Source organism: Labeo rohita, chromosome 25 (genome assembly GCF_022985175.1).
Source record: "Labeo rohita strain BAU-BD-2019 chromosome 25, IGBB_LRoh.1.0, whole genome shotgun sequence".
NCBI classification, from domain to species: domain Eukaryota; kingdom Metazoa; phylum Chordata; class Actinopteri; order Cypriniformes; family Cyprinidae; genus Labeo; species Labeo rohita.
Window position 1 is genome coordinate 15,433,611 of NC_066893.1, and position 19,062 is coordinate 15,452,672.

The window sequence follows — 19,062 nt, forward strand, 5'->3', positions numbered from 1 at the left end:
ATTTAACCCGCAGTTGAGTGTTGTAAAGTCAGAATTGTGAGATAAAAGTCAATTACCTAATTATCTTTTTGATTTTTATTCAGTGGTGGAAACAGGCTTTCATAGCTAACAGAGCTAAGGAAAAATCCTAAATAAATGAAAAAAGTAAAAGTCTAAAATATCCTAAAATACTGTTAGCGTGAGGATTTTATTTAGATATACTTCTTATATATGTATATATATATATACACATATATTTATTATATATATTATGAGGCAGTAGATCTGCAGTAATTAGCATGTCAGTAGTATCGCACAAAGGGCTAATATAGATGCAAATGCTCAGATTAGCCATACTTTGCTACTTCGTATGCTAATATCCTCATTAGCAGGAATCCAACAAAACACTTAACAGACAGTAATTAATATGCAGATTTTCTTTGTAAAGGCTGTAAAAAAATAAATAATACAAAACTGAATATAATCTTCAAACTAGCCTTATCAATAAGCCTATTCAAAAATAAGCCTATTTAAAAATAGGTTAAGAGGTTAGATTTACAAAAAAACAAAAAACAGATGATACGGTTTTGAAATGCCCCACTTTCCAAAGATTACACAGTTCAAATATAACTGCACACATGCCAGGGTTTACAACTGGCACCTAATATACAAACACATGGTAAATCACTTAGAAAGCTTGGAAGGTTGGTTTCATTTGACATTTGGAATCAGCAGCTTCGGTTACCTTACATTACATGTAAAAGCTACCGAATACAGCGCCATCTGGTGTTTGTGAAGAGGAACGATGACACCAGGGGCCAAAGGTGGTTCACTGCAATGCAGCACAAACACACAGCTTGTCTTGGCATTACCTATCTTCCATGCAGCATTAGGTAAACACTCACAGTATGACAAGAGCTAAAACTCTGAACACTTCCCTATCACATTTAATGCGTTTTATGATGTGGAATGTACAAAAATTCATGACTGAAATAATCAGGCCATGGTGCTAAGCCTCTTGCGATCACATGACAGTGCATATCAAAACAGCTTATCGTTTGTACTTCTCTGAAAATTAAGAACCTAAAGTGACAAGATGTCCTCCATATTGCCAGCTACAAGGGCCGATGCGTCTGTTTGTGTGGTTTGTTTAGCGCTTTGACGTTAGCGTGAGCGTCGATGAGACTCTGAAGATCTGAGGCAGCATGTTGCTCAGCTGGTAGAACATCTCCTCAGAGATACTCTGATGATACAAGAAAATCAGAAAGACAGATTAATGCCACGTTCTTAAACTGCTAAACAATTTCACTTTGTTAGTAAATAAAACAAATCAAGCAATATCATTCAAAAGTATGTTATTTTGCATTAAAAACTGATCAAGACTTTTACATCGTCACAAAATATTTCAAATAAAGGCTGTTCTTTTGAACTTTCATGGTTTCTACTAAAATATTTAACAGACAGTAATAAGAAATGTTTCACCAAATCAGCATATTAAAATGATTTCTGAAGAATCATGTGACACTGAAAACCGGAGTAATGATGCTGAAAATTCAGCTTTGCCGTCACAGGAATCACTTCACATTTTGAAACATATTAAAACAGAATATTTTAAGTTGCACAGTCATTTTAAATTCATATTTCAATAATATATTTCCACAGTATTCCTGTTTTTACTATATCTTTACTAGCCAAAACCTTTGAACAATAGTGTTAAGTATACAGTGTGTGTGACATCTAGACAAGAATTTAGGGGAGTTATTTTAAAAGGTGCTAAAGAGTAAAACAAGCAGCTGTGAATGTGAAGAGTCACTTAAGCCTATAAGCATGTGTCAAACGATGGACACTATTGTTTAAGAATACAGATTGTATTAGCGTAAGCTCCGATGAGAATATGCTAGTCTTGTGAAAACCAAGTTTTGTTTACAACAAAGGAAAACCAGTCTCCTTTTGGCTTATATCGAAATCCTTCAACATTTTTCTTTACAATTCCTCGTTTTGTACTTCTAATTCGCCACCGGTGTTTTGTTTTGCTCTCTCCACTGTGCTTCCACTTACACAACGCCGACATCATCTGCTGGAACGCCACTCTCTTGTTGCTTATAGATTATGACATTTTAAATATGGATAGTTTTCTTACGCAAACACATCGTTCGGCTCAAAAGGCCTTTATTAACCCCCCCGGAGCCATGTGGAGCACTTTTTATGATGGATGGATGGACTTTATTGGACTTCAAAATCTCAACACCCATTCACTGCCATTATAAAGCTTGGAAGAGCCAGGACTTTTTTAAAAATATAACTCTGATTGTATTCATCTGAAAGAAGAAAGTCATATACACCTAGGATGGCTTGAGGGTAAGTAAATCATAGGGTAATTTTCATTTTTGGATGAACTATCCCTTTAATTTATTTTATTGGCAGTAAAGTGCATTTTCATCAGTATTTACTTATATTTAAAAACAGACAAGGTTGTACTGTCAAAGAGGCCAAAACGTACCTGTGGAACAAGGAACTGGACAGTGCGTGAGATTCCTCCATCCCAGGAGGCCATTTCCATCATAAAACCTAGAAAAAGGTTACATTATTACATCATTTTATGTTGAGATGATGGAGAACATTACATATTTGAAATGGTAGGCATGTAGATGGCAACAATACTGGATAAAACTGACTGATTCAACTACACATATTGACCTTACTTTTTATCTCTCTATTTTCTTGTTTATTTGTTTGTTTCTTGGTTGGTTTGTTATATGCTTTTTACTTTAAAGAGTTGAACTTGGAAAATTACTTGTAATATTTACTACATTAAGGCTGGTTTTACATGACTAAGAAGGATAGGCATCTTCTTTCTTTTTTTTTTTACACTAAAAATCTATTACAACCAAGTAGATCTAATAAGTTACTAAAATAGAATCCAATGCATTAAAAACTAACATTAAGGAGAATAATGAAATTTTAAAGAAATTTTAGTTACACTTTACAATAAGGTTCATTAGTTAACTATATTAGTTAACATGAACTAAGAATGAACAATACTTCTACAGCGTTCATTAATCTTAGTAATTGTTAATTTTAGCATTTACTAATGGATTATTAAAATCAAAAGTTGTGCTTATTACTATTAGTTAATGCACTGTGAACTAACATGAACAAACAATAAACAACTGTATTTTTATTACCTAACTTTAAAGGAGTAGTTCACTTCCAGAACAAAAATTTACACATAATGTACTCACGCCATTGTCATCCAAGATGTTCATGACTTTCTTTCTTCAGTCGTAGAGAAATTATGTTTTTTGAGGACAACATTTCAGGAATTATCTCTATATAGTAGACTTCAATGGTGCCCGCGAGCTTGTACGTCCAAATTGTAGTTAAATTGCAGCTTTAAAGTGCTCTAAATGATCCCAGTCTAGGAATAAGGGTCTTATCTAGCTAAACGATTGGTCATTATCTACAAATGTAGAATTCTTTTAACCTCAAATGCTCGTCTTTAAACTGCATTTTGGACGTTCAAACTCACGGGCACCACTGAAGTCCAGTATATGGAGATAATTCCTGAAATGTTTTCCTCAATGTTTTCTTTACAACTGAAGAAAGAAAGACATGAACATCTTGGATGACAACGGGGTGAGTACATTATCTGTACATTTTTGTTTTGGAAGTGAACTACTTCTTTAACAAAGATTAATAAATAGTGTAGTAAATGTATTGTTCATTGTTCATTCATGTTAGCTAATACACTAACTAATTTTAACAAATGACACCTTATTGAAAAGTGTTACCAAAATTTTATATAATGATATAATATACTGATAATCAGTGACCGTTTTTGCATAGTTTTACATTTGAGATCACTATTTGCACACCTTTTACACACTTGAAGACCAGCTCAGCTCGTTTCAGACACCAGGGAATGGTCATCTCCTGTACAGAGGAGGAAAAGAGAAGAAAAAAGTCAGTGACTGAGATAATATTTAACCATGTGGGTAACCAGGTTTCAAGTGTACCAAACCACTCCTTGTAGAGAAACATTTACACAAAGTGAAGAGCTACAACTTCTCATGCAAGATTATTCAGATCTCCAATAAAATTCACATTGTTCTTTAATACGACATGATTTACTTCAAATAAAGCAATATATTTAATATTTCCTGCCTAATTAAACACCACATACAGATAAATATAATATTGTGATGGCTCATTTACGTATAACAGAAATGTATAAATGCAGCTGCCACACAAATCTTGCTGTTTTCTACAGACATTTGATGCTAAACATTACAGATGTCCACAGTAACAATTATTTCACAGACATATATGTCCTAAAACGAATCCTGTCTTCCTCGGCTTTAAAACCATCCTTGGCCTTTGGCTGGGAGAACACACAGTTCCTGTTCAGATGAAAAACATTTCCTGAACACTGAACATTCCTCAACATCGGCCTGTGGTCAGAGAGGCTGTGATTGAGGCTTTCATTTACCCAGAACTGGTCAGTCCAGATGGCCTGATTCAAAATAGACCATTTCTAAATTCGACGACGAGTTTTGAGGCTGAGCACCCAAGTTAAAAAGACAAATTAATCTGGTTTGAACCTAAAGTTAAAGATTTCGGTTTAATCAGGATGCAAAATATTGATTGTCATCCATTATTTCATTTATATGCTGGATATATGCTAGATACACTACCAGTCAAAAGTTTTTGAACAGTAAAATTTTTAATGTTTTTTAAAGAAGTCTCTTTGGCTCACCTTGCCTGCATTTATTTGATCCAAAGTACAGCAAAAACAGTAAAATTATGAAATATTTTTACTATTTAAAATGACTGTTTTCCATTTGAATATATTTTAAAATATAATTTATTCCTGTGATCAAAGCAAAATTTTCAGCATCATTACGCCAGTCTTCAGTGTCACGTGATAATTCAGAAATCATTTTAATATGCTGATTTGATGTTCAAGAAAATGTATTATTATTATTATTATTTATTATTATTATTATCAACATTTAAAACAGTTGAGTACATTCTTTGACGAACAGAAACATATATAAATGTTTTTAGGAAAGAAATGATAGAAATTAATACTTTTATTTAGCAAGGATGCTTTAAATTGATCGAAAGTGATGATAAAGACATTTATAATGTCACAAAAGATTTCTATTTCAGATAAATGCTGTTTTTCTGAACTTTCTATTCATCAAAGAAACCTGAAAAAAATTTACTCAGCTGTTTTTAACATAATAATAATAGTGAATGTTTTTTGAGAGCAAATCAGAATATTAGAAGGATTTCTAAAGGATCATGTGACTGGAGTAATGATACTAAAAATTCAGCTTTGAAATCACAGGAATAAATTACATTTTAAAATATATTCAAATAGAAAACAGTTATTTTAAATAGTAAAAATATTTCAAAAAGTTACTGTTTTTGCTGTACTTTGGATCAAATAAATGCAGGCTTGGTGAGCAGAAGAGACTTCTTCAAAAAAACATTAAAAATCTTACTGTTCAAATACTTTTGACTGGTAGTGTATTTAATTACAGTTACCTTTGCTGTCATAAAATATATTTTTTAAAATCACTAATAATTTAATAACACTGTTACATCTCAAAATGAATCTCCATTTTTTTTTTACTAAATTTAAATATTTTAATACCTAAATTTACTCTAGCATTTAAAAAGATCTAAGATTCTTTCTTTCTATCTTTATATGTATTCATAAGTACAAAGCAGTATGGAATTGTTTCTAAGCGATAGCATGTTCTTTTCATTTGCTACACATCAACGCAAGCCAGATCACAGGCTTTGACTTGTTAATAATTTACAGTTATTAAGTGTGCGCAATGATGCATTATTTTTAAGGATTATAGAAATGCATACTGAATAATAGAAACACAGAGCACAATGGAATAAAAATGCTTTTTGCATCTTGAGGGCAAATATATCAGATGATATGTAGCGTGACGCAGGTGGTTAAGCTGGAACTGGAATGTTTTGTTTGGCTGTTTGTTTGTCTGTTCTAGAACTAGATGCCAATGTAAAGGCCAAATCCTCAACAATTCCCACAAAAAAACATTCAAATGATGGTAGCTGGCAGAGGAAAGCTGTGGAACACCCTTAGAATGTAGATTGTCATAAATTCCTGGAATAGAAAGTTGAGGCTCAGAAGGGTTTTTGAACACCCTACGATATTGGCAATGTCCTCAGCTACTATTTTCAACTCAAAAGTTCAGAATTTGGACACTTTCAGGACTTCAGACCTTAAAACAATCCTATGATCTTTTGCACAGATGCTTATAAGGTAAAAATGTTACTATAAGTCACTATTGCTGAAATGTTTTGTAAACAGTTACAACAAAATGTTTATTTAATGAAAGATTATACATCTGCTCTTACCTCTGACATGTCATGCACCAGCAGCAGTGGGATGGTGATGGTGGTGATATCATGGGTGCAGCAGACCTTCAGGATGTTCCTCAGGCCCATGATGGCCGGGTCCCGGGCTGTGATGTTTCCTGAACGCACATTATCATCCACACAGAGGTGGAAAACGATATGAACCTCAGACAGGTTTGAATGGCGTGTGATGTAGAATTCACCTGAAGAGAAAGAGATCACAGCATCCTCCCGTGTTACGATGAATCAAACAGAGTGCTAAAAGCGTAAGACAATATTTTAATTACCTGGGAGGATATTGGAAGAATTTCTGTCTACGATCTTGTTTTTGTCTTCACTTCCTCCATTTCTTGGCATCTCTATAAAACAAATTCAAGAAGGGTATTAGTGTGATACATTCAATTGTTTCATGCTTTACTTTTAAGTTTGTGTTTATGATATTTTCCACAATAATTGTCATTAGATTAGAATAAAAAAAAAAAAGGTATTTGCAACTTCTTAATGAACAATTCTTTGTTCATTGTGAGTCTACATTTTGCAAGTCTGACTTTTTTTTCTCAGAATTGCGTGATACAAACTCGCAATTCTGAAAAAGAAGATCTATTTAGAATTATGAGTTTGTATCACACAAATAAAAAAAAAACAAACAAAAGTAAGGCTTGCAAAACATAAATTTGAAACTGCAAGTGAAGTTTGAATTGTGAGATATAAACTCACAATTCTGAGAACATATCAGTCTTTTTTCCCCTTAAAAATGTACTTTATAACTCGCAATTGCAAGTTTATATCTCACAATTCTGAGAAAACAAAACTTGTGATATATACAAACTCACATTTACAGATAAAAAGTCAGAACTGCAAGTTTATATCAGACAACTGAGAAAAAAGTCAGAATTAAGTTTTTAATCACACAATTCTGACAAGTTTATATCATGTAATTCTGACTTTATAACTCGCAATTGCAAGTTTATATCATGCAATTCTGAGAAAAAAGTTAGAATTGCGAGTTTGTATCATGCAATTAAAAAAAACTGGATATACAAACTCACATTTATAAGAAAAAAAAAATCAGAATTGTGAGTTTTTATCTCACAATTCTGACTTTATTTCTCGCAATTGTGAGTTTATATCACGTAATTCTGACTTTATAACTTGCAAATGCGAGTTTACATGCAATTCTGAGAAAAAAAGTCAGAATTGTGAGTTTTTATCTTGTAATTCTGCAAATTATGTATCATTTTTGTTTATATCCCACAATTCTGACTTTATTTCTCTCGAGATTATATCTAAAGATAAAAAGAGATAAAAAGCTGCAATAGCCTTTTTTAATTTTTTATTCAGTGGCGAAAAGAGGCTTCCATACACATTAAAGTAAGTGCAACAAATACATAATAACATAAACATACCTATAAAAATAATGTATACATACATTTACAACTTCATTTACAATTTAAATAATATATAATTTTATTGGCATTATAATAACTGAATTACGGAGGAAAATGTGGTTAACTGTCATATTCAAAAAAAAAAAAAAATTCATCAATGATTTAACATTTAAATCTTTAAAAAATACATAGTAATAAGAATAGCAGGCTGCTATAAATTGAGGTCGGAGGATGTGTTTTAAAAAAATAAAAAAATAAAAAATATAAATAAAAAAATACACATCTTAACACAATATGCTTATTTTATATTATTTTATTATTTATATAATATCATTTTGGTGTCAAATGCTAGACAGACAGACAGACTGTATAAATAAATAGATAGACAGATAGATAGATAGATAGTTAGCTAGCTAGATCATTACTGTTTTTAGTGTATTTTTTATGTGTGCGCTTAAAAAAAAATACAAAAATATCAATTAAAAAAATTTAACACAACAGTCTTACAAAAGTCTTATTTTATATTATTTCCTATTGATTTATTGATTACCACACAATAAATGTTTAATCTCACTGGTTAATTTCACAGCAAACCACTTAAAAAAACTCTAAAAGATAATATTATGGTAATGTGTGTTCTCTTTCAATCTAAGTTATGTAACAGTGCTCATTAGATATATAACAGTTATCACAAACAGTTAGCAAAATGCAAACTGTACCAGAGCATTCCACTTTCTGCCAAAACATTTGTGCATGTTGAAAAAAAAAAATGTGTATCACGTTTCATTGTAGCTAGTCCCTGTCGAATGAAACTGAACACTTCCTCGCGGTAGGACTGAAGTCGGATATGTGATGGTGCAATGCAGAGGTGCTGGTTTTGGACGGACACAAACACACACAGTTGTTGTCACTCACCGGGCTGTTCTCTTTGCTTGCTGTTGCGCTGCGCTCGTGCGTACAGCACCACCTGCTGGATGATGTCCAGCTGCTCATCCACTCTGGGGAAGTGGAAGTCTGTGCACTCCTGAGACACAGTTGCAAAGTCTGACGCCACAGGAACAATTGGAAATGTTATTGTTATGTTAGTTGCAAAATGCTTTAGATACATCCTTTGGAAATTAGACACGATACCTCTCTTGATGCCGCTGTATGAGTTGACTCTGTTGTCGACCAGGAGCACCAGGCCACAAAGCGATGTGGAGTATAGCGAGAGAGCAGTCTGCAGTCGCCGTAACTTCACCCCACTGCTGCTGTGACGACGGTGCTTACAAAAATCCAGGACATCAGATCGCAACAAACGTAGATTGTGCATGGTCTTCAGCTGAGCACCTAAAAGACATACAAGTATATCAAACCACTAAATCTATATGTATATATTATATTTAATTCATTTAAAAATTATACATTGTTTGATATAATTAAATATTCAATATACACTACCATTTAAGGGTCTCGGTAAGATTTTTTAAAACGTTTTTGATAGAGGCATCTAATGCTCATGCTCACAAAGGCTACCTTTTATCTGATTAAAAATGTAGTAGAATAGCATTATTGTATAATATTATTATAGGTTAAATTACCTGTTTTCTATTTGAATATATTAAATAAGTTCAAATGTAATTTGTTCTTGTGATGCAAAGCTGAAGCAGTCATTATTCCAGTTTTTAGTGTCACATGATATTTTAAAAATCATACTAATATGCAGATCTGGAGCTCTAGAAATATTTCTTACTTATTAATAATTAAAAAACTGCTTCATATTTTTGCGGAAACCACAATATATATTTTTTTCTTTGATGAGCATAAAATTTATTTCTAATAAAAACATTTATTGTAAATAAAAATAATAATAATTGTCCTCAATGGCAACTTTGATCAATTTTATTTTGCTTGCTTCCTTGCTGAATACAAGTATTAATGGTACTGTATACTAGTCGATACTGGATATTTATATGTGCATTTCCAATTATTTTACCATTAAGATTGCACTTGTCGTCACCTAACACACTCTTATTAAACCTTTCAGCCAGTCTGTATTTACACAGTTTAATAATACTTTTAAATGCAATTTTTAGCTAATTTAATTGTCAGTTTCTCAAAATTATTGTCAATTTTTGTATATTTTCTATTATAATGTTGTGATGCCTAAATGCAGGCATTTAAAATGACTGATTTAAGTTGTTACTGTCTTTTAAAAATTTTAATTTTACTAAAAGAATCTGGATTTTTCTATTTCAATTATAAGCTTACGGTTTTGCACAGAAAATCTGTGCATTCTTAAATTTTTGTAGAGTGGCCCCAAAAACATTTGCACCCTTAAGGCACTACTAAAACTGTATGAATGTTATTGCACTAGATAATAAACTATCAAACATTGGTGGGGGGAAAAGATTTAAAATTGAGATAAAATGCATTTGGATACATTCTGATCATCAAACATTAGTGGAACATATCCACTACATGTGAACAAAACTTGGTTTATAATGAGCTTGAGGGACAGATTGAAAACACATTGAAAGTGGGTGTAAATTACTGTGGCAGTGTGTTGTATGCGGGTATTTTTATGCGCCGTTTTGTAGCGACCAATGTTTCCAGGGAAACGCCATACCTAAGTGGATGGTGAAGCTCTCCTCCAGCTGTCGCTGCTCCTCGAAGAGCCTGGCCCCCGCTTCCCCTGCCTCCCCCAACTGACCGGGCTGCACCTTGATCTCTTCGCTGAAACACAAATAACAAGCTCGACTTCTGAAGTTCCTCGGTGTCCATCAATCACAATGATGAATACAGTTGTTTTGCCGTTGGCTCAAGTGTAACACTATTAACTTGTGTGCTAGACAGTGTCAATGTGTCAAAGTGACGCTGTCGTAAAATGTAATTAGAACTGAAACTGCATCTAATGTGGTGGCATTTACAGTGACATTTACAGGATTTCCTGAGTCATAACCAGAGGAATATCTGTGTCAGCATTTTTGAGGATGTTACTTTCTGTTCCTCTGTGTTTGATTCCCACCACCATTCACTTTCATTGATCAGTTCCATCAGCATCTTTAAAACTTTCTCTTTTACTCACTTTATTGTGCTGTTGTTGGGGTTCTGTAGGTCTCGGTGGAGCTTCATCACCCATTCCTGATACTCTTGTTTCTGGATACCTGTGACTTGCTTTAGTTCACTGGCCCACTTGTTCTCCAGCACCTTCCCATCACAAAAAGACCACAAAGAAGAGGCTTTAATGTGTTTTGTATTATTACTGTTAGTTTCAATCTGACTGTCAGATTGATCTTACTTGCTGCGCATCAAAGTGTTGGGCAGCCACGGTATTCACATCCTGGTCACACAAGGTCTTTCCCAGCTCCTGCATGACTTTGTCCATCTCAACAGCCTGCCTGTAAGAACAAATCCAAGTATTTTATATACATTTTTAGCAGCAAAACTCTACAGTGCGACCATTTGCGACTACTGCGTGCGACTATGAAAAAATATTTAGGAGCAAAAGTGCAACTGACTCGATCAGCATTTTTGTGTTTGTGCTCAAGGGGAGTGTCGAACGTTTCTACTTTCGTGTTTTTGCAGTGTTGAGTAATGTATGACAGACATACAGTATCAGTATAAGTAGACACTATGTAAATAAGAGATTCTTTTAATAATTATTAAGGGATTTTGCAAATGTCACATTTAATAAAATAGTTCAATAAACAAGAAGTTAATATTAAGTGACTTACATCTGACTATAACACTGTCATCTGAAGCAAACACAGCAGTGTTTTGTTTATGAATGAACGTCTGTTTTTAAACAAATCTAGAGAGACAGTGATTCATCATTAACTATTCATAAAGACTGTCACTTGCTTCATTCCTGAATGAATCAGCTGTTCGAACGAATCAACTGATCGAATGATTCAGTTATAAAAATCTGTGACTTGTATAAAAGTGACTTGCGGCCACCTACTGGCAGTTTTAATCTCAGGTTTAAAGTATAATTTCGGTTATTTAAATCATTTAATATTTCTATATTCAAAAAATGTATATTTAAAAAATGTAATCTCAACATTAGTGAATTTAATTTCACTCATGCCACCTCTGAGCCTAGTTAAACATTTGAAAATACACCTACAAGCCATTTTTGTTTCTCTGTGCCACCTCTGTAGTACAAATTTTGCTAATATTGTTTTTATATAATTGGTAATTTATTTTTCTTATTCTCCTTGTTTTTATTCTACTGTTTTAAGTAGAATTTTTAAAAAGCTTATAAATATATTTTTTTGAATATGACATTAAAGATGACATACTTTAAATAAAATTAGAAAAATGCAGTTACAAAGGTAAATAAATGAATAAGCCCCTGTAAATCACTTTAAGGAGTCAAATATCACCTTGTAATGGGAAGGCTCATTTTTGATCAAAATTTTTGATTATTTATCAGAAGGAGCTCCTGAATCTTTTGACTGTGCTCCTAAATTTTTGAAATTAGAAAGAAAAGTAAGCGCAGAGCCTTGAGTAGGAGTCAAAAGTTCGGACATTTTGTCGACATATAGGCGTTGAGCTATGAGCAGACCGTTCCTGATCAAAAAAAGTTCTGAAGTTTTTTCCAGAAGCTAATCAGCAGAATGATTTCTGACAGATCATGTGACACTGAAGACTGGAGTAATGATGCTGAAAATTCAGCTTTGCATCACAGAAATAAATTACATTTAAAAATGTATTGAAATCGAAAACAGTTAATTTAAACTGTACCAATATTTCATAATATGACAGTTTTTACTGTATTTAATAAATGCAACCATGATGACCATAATACTTCTTTCAAAAACATAAAAAAAAAAATCTATGTGACTCTCTTTGAAACTGTATTGTATAAATTAAAAATATAATAAATGTCATGTTATTTATATGAATAATTGTATAATTTGCTATTAAAAACATAAAACAAAATACAAAAATAAAAGTACCTCAACTGCAATCATTTGCAATAAAACAAAACATATTATTTCTGACCTTTATACTTGCTAATTAGTCAACATGGTAACATTCGGCATTTATGTCGGGGGCTCATTATCCAAGTTACACTCCCTGGCATTTTTTCTCATAAAACAGAATTCCATCTCATAACAACTTCCCACACAAACCTCTCCTGAAGTTTCTTGAGCTCCATGTCTCTCTCGCTAATGAGCTCAGAGACACTGACAAAATAACTGTGCTCCAGGTTCAGAAGAGTCTCTGATGCCGGGGAGTGGATCAGTTCGTGATAGACACTTGCAAAATCCTCATCCCAACTGGGTTCTTCAGGACGGGCATGTTCCAGTGTAGTCTACACACAGAAACGATACAAAACAGACATTTACCAGAGATCCACAAGAGTAATCGAATAGTTGAGCACTTTTTCTGCGCCAATTAGTTGACTACTGGAGCTGAAGTTGATTTACTTGATGTTTTTATTAATACATTTTGTTCATACATTTTCTATTCTAAATAACAGTATAGATTGTATATCTTATTTTACAATTAACCTTTGCCCAATATACTCTAAGTATACAGAACAAGCTTAATTAGCACTCTAAATAAAAACATAAGAATCTTTTTACGTAAACAACCAGGTGGTCGTTAAAAGGGCATTTGATGGGCTTGAAATAGATTGGAGAGCATCCATGTGTATTTGTGTGCGGCTGCTGTAAAATGTTAATGGTTATCTTGTGTGCATAGCTGTGAGCCAACCACGCTTCATAGGAAAGGGAGGGGGCGGATTCTGCTTTCTTTTTATAAGTTTGCTAGAGCAAGTGGAAGCAGAATTTAAACTGCAATACTTTGAAGTGCTAATGCAGATGGTCAGGTTGACCTTCTTAAATGTGGAAACAGGACAGATATTCTGTTTCAAAGAAATTTCTTGTGTGGGCAGAGCCAGGGTGATTTATTGGTTTAAAGAACAATTAATATTCAGTAATACTATAGCACTGAGAACTAAATTTGAACCCACTTGAGCTAAATAATGACACAATTGCCTTCTTTTCGTAATTGCTGAACACTGACAGTTATTGAACTGAATTGAATTAACAGCTTAAATTGAATTTGTTTCATAAGTGGTGATTTTTACAACATTAACACTGTTATTTTCCTGTTTAGTGATGCTTTGAAACTATTTTTGTATTAAAGCACTATAAAAATAAATGTGACATGACTACTGATTGATAGACATATTAAAAAGAAATTCATTTAGAACTAAAAACTGAAGTGTGATTTTTTTTATAATGTTAAAATGCAGAGAAAACTGTAAGAAATTAGTAGATTGTTTTCCCCAAAATGTCTAAACACAACATATAAGCAGCTATTAAGAGAAAACACGTAAAAAAATTAAATGAGATATTATTTAATATATTATATTGTACTATAAATTATATTATATTATACAGCATACAGTATATTATAATTAATTTTTTTATTTCAATTTTTAATATGTGACCCTGGAGCACAAAACCAGTCTTAAGTAGCACATGTATATTTGTAGCAATAGCCAACAATACATTGTATGGGTCAAAATGATCGATTTTTCTTTTATGCCAAAAATCATTAGGATATTAAGTAAAGATCATGTTTCATGAAGATATTTTGTAAATTTCCTACCATAATTATATCAAAACTTAATTTTTGATTAGTAATATGCATTACTAAGAACTTCATTTTGGCAACTTTAAAGATTTTCTCAGTATTTAAATTTTTTTTGCACCCTCAGATTCCAGATTTTCAAATAGACGTATCTCGGCCAAATATTGTCCTATCCTAACAAACAATAGAAAACAGAAATAGAAATCAATAGAAAGCTTATTTATCCAGCTTTCAGATTGTATATAAATCTCAGTTTACAAAAATGACCACAAAACCAGTCATAAGGGTAAACAAGGGTATTTAAATTTACAAAAATATAGGATGGACCTTAAAATAGCTAATGTATGTAAAAATGATGAGGGTGTAGAAGGAATGCAACGATACAAAATAATTTAATCACTTAAATTGAGACAATGCTCTTACCTCAGAATAGGCTTTGGCCCATGAATTTGTAAGTTTGTTGATGTCAACCTCGCCATTTGTGAGTCTCTGCAGGGCTGCTTCTGCCTCCCGGTCATAATCTACTAATGTTTCCCTTTCTATGAAACTAACCAGGCTGTTTTTCAAATCTAAAATCAATGCAGAAAAAGACGGTGTACATTAATTCACATATGGCTTCACAATCTAAGGGTCGAATCTGATCACATACACGCTCAAATACATGTTAATACATTACCATTTTCTACAAAACAGGGGATTTTATGAAGCAGCATGATCCGCCCGTGAAGATCACTGACATTTTCTTTGAGGGGGAACTGAAGTGGTACTTTGAGGACACATTGATGTTTCCCTGCCTTGAAATCGTACACAAACTCCTTTTCAATTGTATTGGTTTTCCCTTTGTTTTTCCTCATCTTTACCTGTATTCAGAAGACAGACATAAAAATAATGGATTATAGAATAATAAGTATAAATGCTGTATAGATAGGGTAGCTTCCTAGGTATTGAGACACAGACATAGTTTCTGCAGAGAGGTATTGTAATAGATGCAGGTCTGACATAAATAAATATCTCTGCCATTGTGATGTTATGTAGCCAGACAATCTCGTTAGACAAATACAGACGTAAATATCTGTTAATAAACATAAGCACACTATTTCAATGATGTGAATACCAAATGCTATTCAACAACAGCTCACATCACATGAATGAACCGACTGCTAGTAAACGAGCTCGTGTTAGACGACAAAACCACAACATACTAACTGAAATATATATGAAAATCAAGTACAGCAGAATTATACAGCTATTATTCGTACATTTTTCCAGTAAATTGTCTAATATTACTTGCTTGCAAGACACTTCCTACTTACCTCCACTTGTTTTACTCCGCTAGCTGTCAGCTGATCAGCTAGTTTATGATTAGCAGCAACAGATTCCACACGAAAAGAGAATCGCGGTTTGTTGTAGCCTAGCCTTAATTTAATTTTTAAATTATTTTCGCAATAATTAATATACAATACTTCAGACCAACATACAGGCCGACAGTCAAATAAATTATATACGTTTGTTGAAAGTGCTAAAAGTGTCGCTCAACGCAAAACACTAAAGAGCGCGAATCGTTGATATATAAATAATAGGTTTGTTATTTTAATCTAATGTTCTTAATTTGACTTTCATATGGTCCAATCAAAGCAAAACAAAAACTATTTGGAATTCTCTCCTCTAATTCCTGTACATTTGGTGCACATTAATCACGTGAATATTAATCTTGCATATGAAAATGTCATTTTCACCTCGATACAAGTAAGCACAGTGTAAAAATGTAAACATGTTTATCAGATAAAATACTACTATAATACTTAATATTGTATATTTAATGTATAATACCTCAATAGATCATTGGTCACATCATTCTCACATGCCTTTATTAAGTTTATTTTCCCACATACTATCGATTAATATGTTCCATTAATACTGTATGTTCCATGAGTATATTGTGTTACTTTCATAAACACCAGCGGAGACTGACATTCTCGTAGCTTCAGAACATTATGGTTGAACTACCGATGTCACCTGGACTCTTAACAATGTCCTTACTACCTTTTTGGGCCTTAAACATGATAGTTGTGTTGCTGTCTAAGGTCAGAAAGCTTTTGGATTTCATCAAAAATATCTTAATTTGTGTTCTGAAGATGAACGTCTTACAGGTTTGGAACAACATAAGGGTAAAAACTGATGACAGAATTTTTATTTGAGCTCTTTTGTTGTAGAGAGAATAGGCCTAGTGTCTTAACTTTATACCCAAAAATGGCCAAAATGTTTATGGATGATTCTGAATGTTAAAATCTAGGTTAATTGCATAATGTGGACCTATATTGTGCACCGAATAATATCAGTCTCTTTCATGCCGATGCAATAGTTTAATATTAATAGTTTAGTATTTTGTGTCACGGTATCATTTAGGATGGGATACTGTTGTCATTGAACAGAAGCATGAGGTGTGAATACAGGATTTGTTCTCTGTTACATAGACAAGACCTGTATTAAAGATGCATGTTGTATCAGTTACAGGTAGAGTGACACATTTGTTGAGCTCTTTGTCTCTTGAAGCCTAAATCACACACGCCACTGTCTCTTTCCAAATCCTCATGAGGAAAATAGGACATCATTACATCATCATGTGGCCTGAGCTTAAAAAAAAACACACTGTCTAAAAATCATGAACATTGCCACCACATCTTATTATTTCCAACACATCTCAAGTGACGCATTGTTTAACATGACTTAACTTAAATATTTTTGGAGTAAACAGACTTAAATATATATACATATATAATCTAATATTAACATTATTGTTTACACCTTTTGCATAATTTGACAAAATTACAGCTTGATTGGAAATGACATGCATATATATATTTATATAATAAATAAATAAATAAATAAATAAATAAATAAATAAATAAATAAATATATATATATATACTTAAATAAATATATATATATAGTCTAATATTAACATTATTGTTTACACCTTTTGCATAATTTGACAAAATTACAGCTTGATTGGAAATGACATGCATATATATATTTATATATTTAAATATATATATATATATATATATATATATATATATATATACTTAAATAAATATATATATGTAATCTAATATTAACATTATTGTTTACACCTTTTGCATAATTTGACAAAATTACAGCTTGATTGGAAATGACATGCATATATATATTTATATATTTAAATATATATATGTATATATATATATATATATATATATATATATATATATATAATATTAACATTCTTGTTTACACCTTTTGCATAATTTGACAAAATTACAGCTTGATTGGAAATGACCTGCATATATATATTTATATATTTAAATAAATATATATATATATATATATATATATATATATATATATATATATATACATACATACATAACATTATTGTTTACCCCTTTTGCATAATTTGACAAAAACACAGCTTGATTGGAAATGACGTGCATATATATATATATATATATATATGTATAGCTAGATTGGAAAGTACATTAACTTTCTAGAAAACTTGTTTGTCGGTTGTAATGGAAGGCATACAAATTGATATAAATATTTTACACATTATATAGTGAACTGGTTTATTTCAGTCTTAATTTATATCATGTAATCACTCATTTGTATTATCTGAATGGATATTTGTATGGTAAAACAATCGAAATCATACAAATCGTTACAAAATTAAAACAACGAGATTAATTTTCAATTATTTAGTTTGAATTAATAATATCACACACCTGGCACAAGTAGCCCAAACTGAACCAACAATCATTCCAGAAACATTCAGGCAACTTTCACGTTGTATAATCTCTGCATTGTAACGTTGTCGCCATGGTTACGTCGACCGCCACAACAAGAGAGAACACGTGCGTGGGAGGCGCGCCCCCTGCCTGCCGCCCTCGCCAGTTTCACTTTGCGCGCTCCCGTTTACTACAGTACACACTTCTCCATCATATAAACAGGATCTGAAGAATATGGACAAAAGTCGATAAATTTCCGTCTACCCTATTAAATGAGGGCTAGTGAACTGACTATGGACAAAAAGTAAGTAGAAAACTGCTGTGTCGTAGTTTTGTATAGTTTGTTGTACAGAATGCTTCCACCTTGTGTTTCGTATTTTTTGTATTTGCATAAAGCTGCGCGATTATACAATCTGAAAAGGCTTAGAACATCGGCAAAAATATAATAAAGCTTATGTTGCTATATAAAGAATGTGTAGAAAACAAATCTGTAGAGAAAATAATGCACAGACTATACGAATAAATACGTTTGTAACCAGCTGGGGTCACTAGTAGCTTGCAGTATAGCTTCCAGCAATAATAACTGAGTATATATATTTAGTTATATACAATTAAAAATTAAACTCACACAGTTTTATAGATTCTATACAAATAAATTATGAATTTTTAAACATTCACATTTAATTCAATGTGTTACATAAATATAAATTATTCAGTGAACATAGTTTCAAAGTAAATTGTACACCGTAGGATATATATATAGTTTTTACTTACAGCATCTCCTAAACCATATATATTTTTGCTTTAAACAGAAAAGCTGTGAGGAAGAGACTAGAGACACTCATGAAGGAGAAGAACATTAGCCTTCCTTTGGTGAAAAAGGTAGGTGCACTTTAATGCATTTTCCAAAAGGATGAGTCATAACTTTGTGCAGCACT

At 32.3% G+C, this 19,062-nt stretch overlaps 2 protein-coding genes across 6 annotated transcripts in view; one reads left to right on the top strand and one right to left on the bottom strand.

The window, feature by feature from the left end:
- c25h12orf4 (chromosome 25 C12orf4 homolog) lies at positions 1 to 18,141 on the bottom strand. Of its 3 annotated transcripts, none has more exons than XM_051099357.1 (14): positions 18,122 to 18,141; positions 15,037 to 15,220; positions 14,784 to 14,929; positions 12,890 to 13,071; positions 11,050 to 11,149; positions 10,837 to 10,958; positions 10,378 to 10,484; positions 8,901 to 9,098; positions 8,685 to 8,813; positions 6,669 to 6,740; positions 6,382 to 6,584; positions 3,855 to 3,912; positions 2,480 to 2,547; positions 1 to 1,222 (listed from the first exon to the last, which is right to left on the bottom strand). In XM_051099357.1, the coding sequence occupies exons 2-14, from the start codon at positions 15,212 to 15,214 to the stop codon at positions 1,130 to 1,132; spliced, it is 1,656 nt and encodes a 551-aa protein (XP_050955314.1). In that variant the 5' UTR covers positions 15,215 to 15,220; positions 18,122 to 18,141; the 3' UTR covers positions 1 to 1,129. The 3 variants fall into 3 exon arrangements, with proteins under 3 accessions (XP_050955314.1, XP_050955312.1, XP_050955313.1); XM_051099355.1 differs by lacking the exon at positions 18,122 to 18,141 and adding an exon at positions 15,674 to 15,746; XM_051099356.1 differs by lacking the exon at positions 18,122 to 18,141 and adding an exon at positions 15,620 to 15,639.
- Positions 18,142 to 18,309: 168 nt separating this feature from the next.
- Positions 18,310 to 19,062, top strand: part of dyrk4 (dual-specificity tyrosine-(Y)-phosphorylation regulated kinase 4) — a 50,339-nt gene continuing 49,586 nt past the window's right edge. The window contains exons 1-2 of one of the 3 annotated variants that reach the window (XM_051099344.1): positions 18,310 to 18,428; positions 18,937 to 19,006. In XM_051099344.1, coding sequence (XP_050955301.1) covers positions 18,397 to 18,428; positions 18,937 to 19,006 — 102 coding nt within the window. In that variant the 5' untranslated portion in view covers positions 18,310 to 18,396. The remainder of the gene's footprint in view (positions 18,429 to 18,936; positions 19,007 to 19,062) is intronic. The other 2 variants (XM_051099346.1, XM_051099349.1) reach the window with 2 other exon arrangements.